This window comes from Penaeus monodon, chromosome 24 (assembly GCF_015228065.2).
Source record: "Penaeus monodon isolate SGIC_2016 chromosome 24, NSTDA_Pmon_1, whole genome shotgun sequence".
NCBI lineage: Eukaryota > Metazoa > Arthropoda > Malacostraca > Decapoda > Penaeidae > Penaeus > Penaeus monodon.
The window spans coordinates 31,545,090-31,545,466 of NC_051409.1; the positions used below are offsets into that span (position 1 = coordinate 31,545,090).

Below are 377 nucleotides of genomic sequence, written 5' to 3' on the forward strand. Positions count from 1 at the left end.
GTCTGTTGATGATCTCCATCTACCCTTTATACTGACGAGTATCCTGCAGGATTTAAGACACCTTACACTGAAGACTATCCTGCAGGAGACAAGAAACAATGCAATTACTCCCTGCAGAGTGAAGAAACATTATACTGACGACTATCCTATAGTACTTAAGAAACCATAAACTTTACTTCCCGCAGGAGTGATCGGGGCGGTGGAGCGAAGGGAAGCCGATTTCTCCCTCAACATCGCCATCACACAGGACAGAGAAGAGAAGGTGGACTGTACCATCGGCTACCACGTGGAACCGATCACCTTTGCGACTTCGAAACCCCGGCCGTTAAACCAAGCGCTGGCTCTCATTAGGCCGTTTGCCCCCAATGTGCGTTTCG

General features: G+C 49.1%; 1 protein-coding gene across 1 annotated transcript in view; it reads left to right on the forward strand.

The window, feature by feature from the left end:
• Positions 1–377, forward strand: part of LOC119588952 — an 18,590-nt gene that overhangs the window by 10,526 nt on the left and 7,687 nt on the right. The window contains exon 7 of the mRNA XM_037937561.1: positions 186–367. Coding sequence (XP_037793489.1) covers positions 186–367 — 182 coding nt within the window. The remainder of the gene's footprint in view (positions 1–185; positions 368–377) is intronic.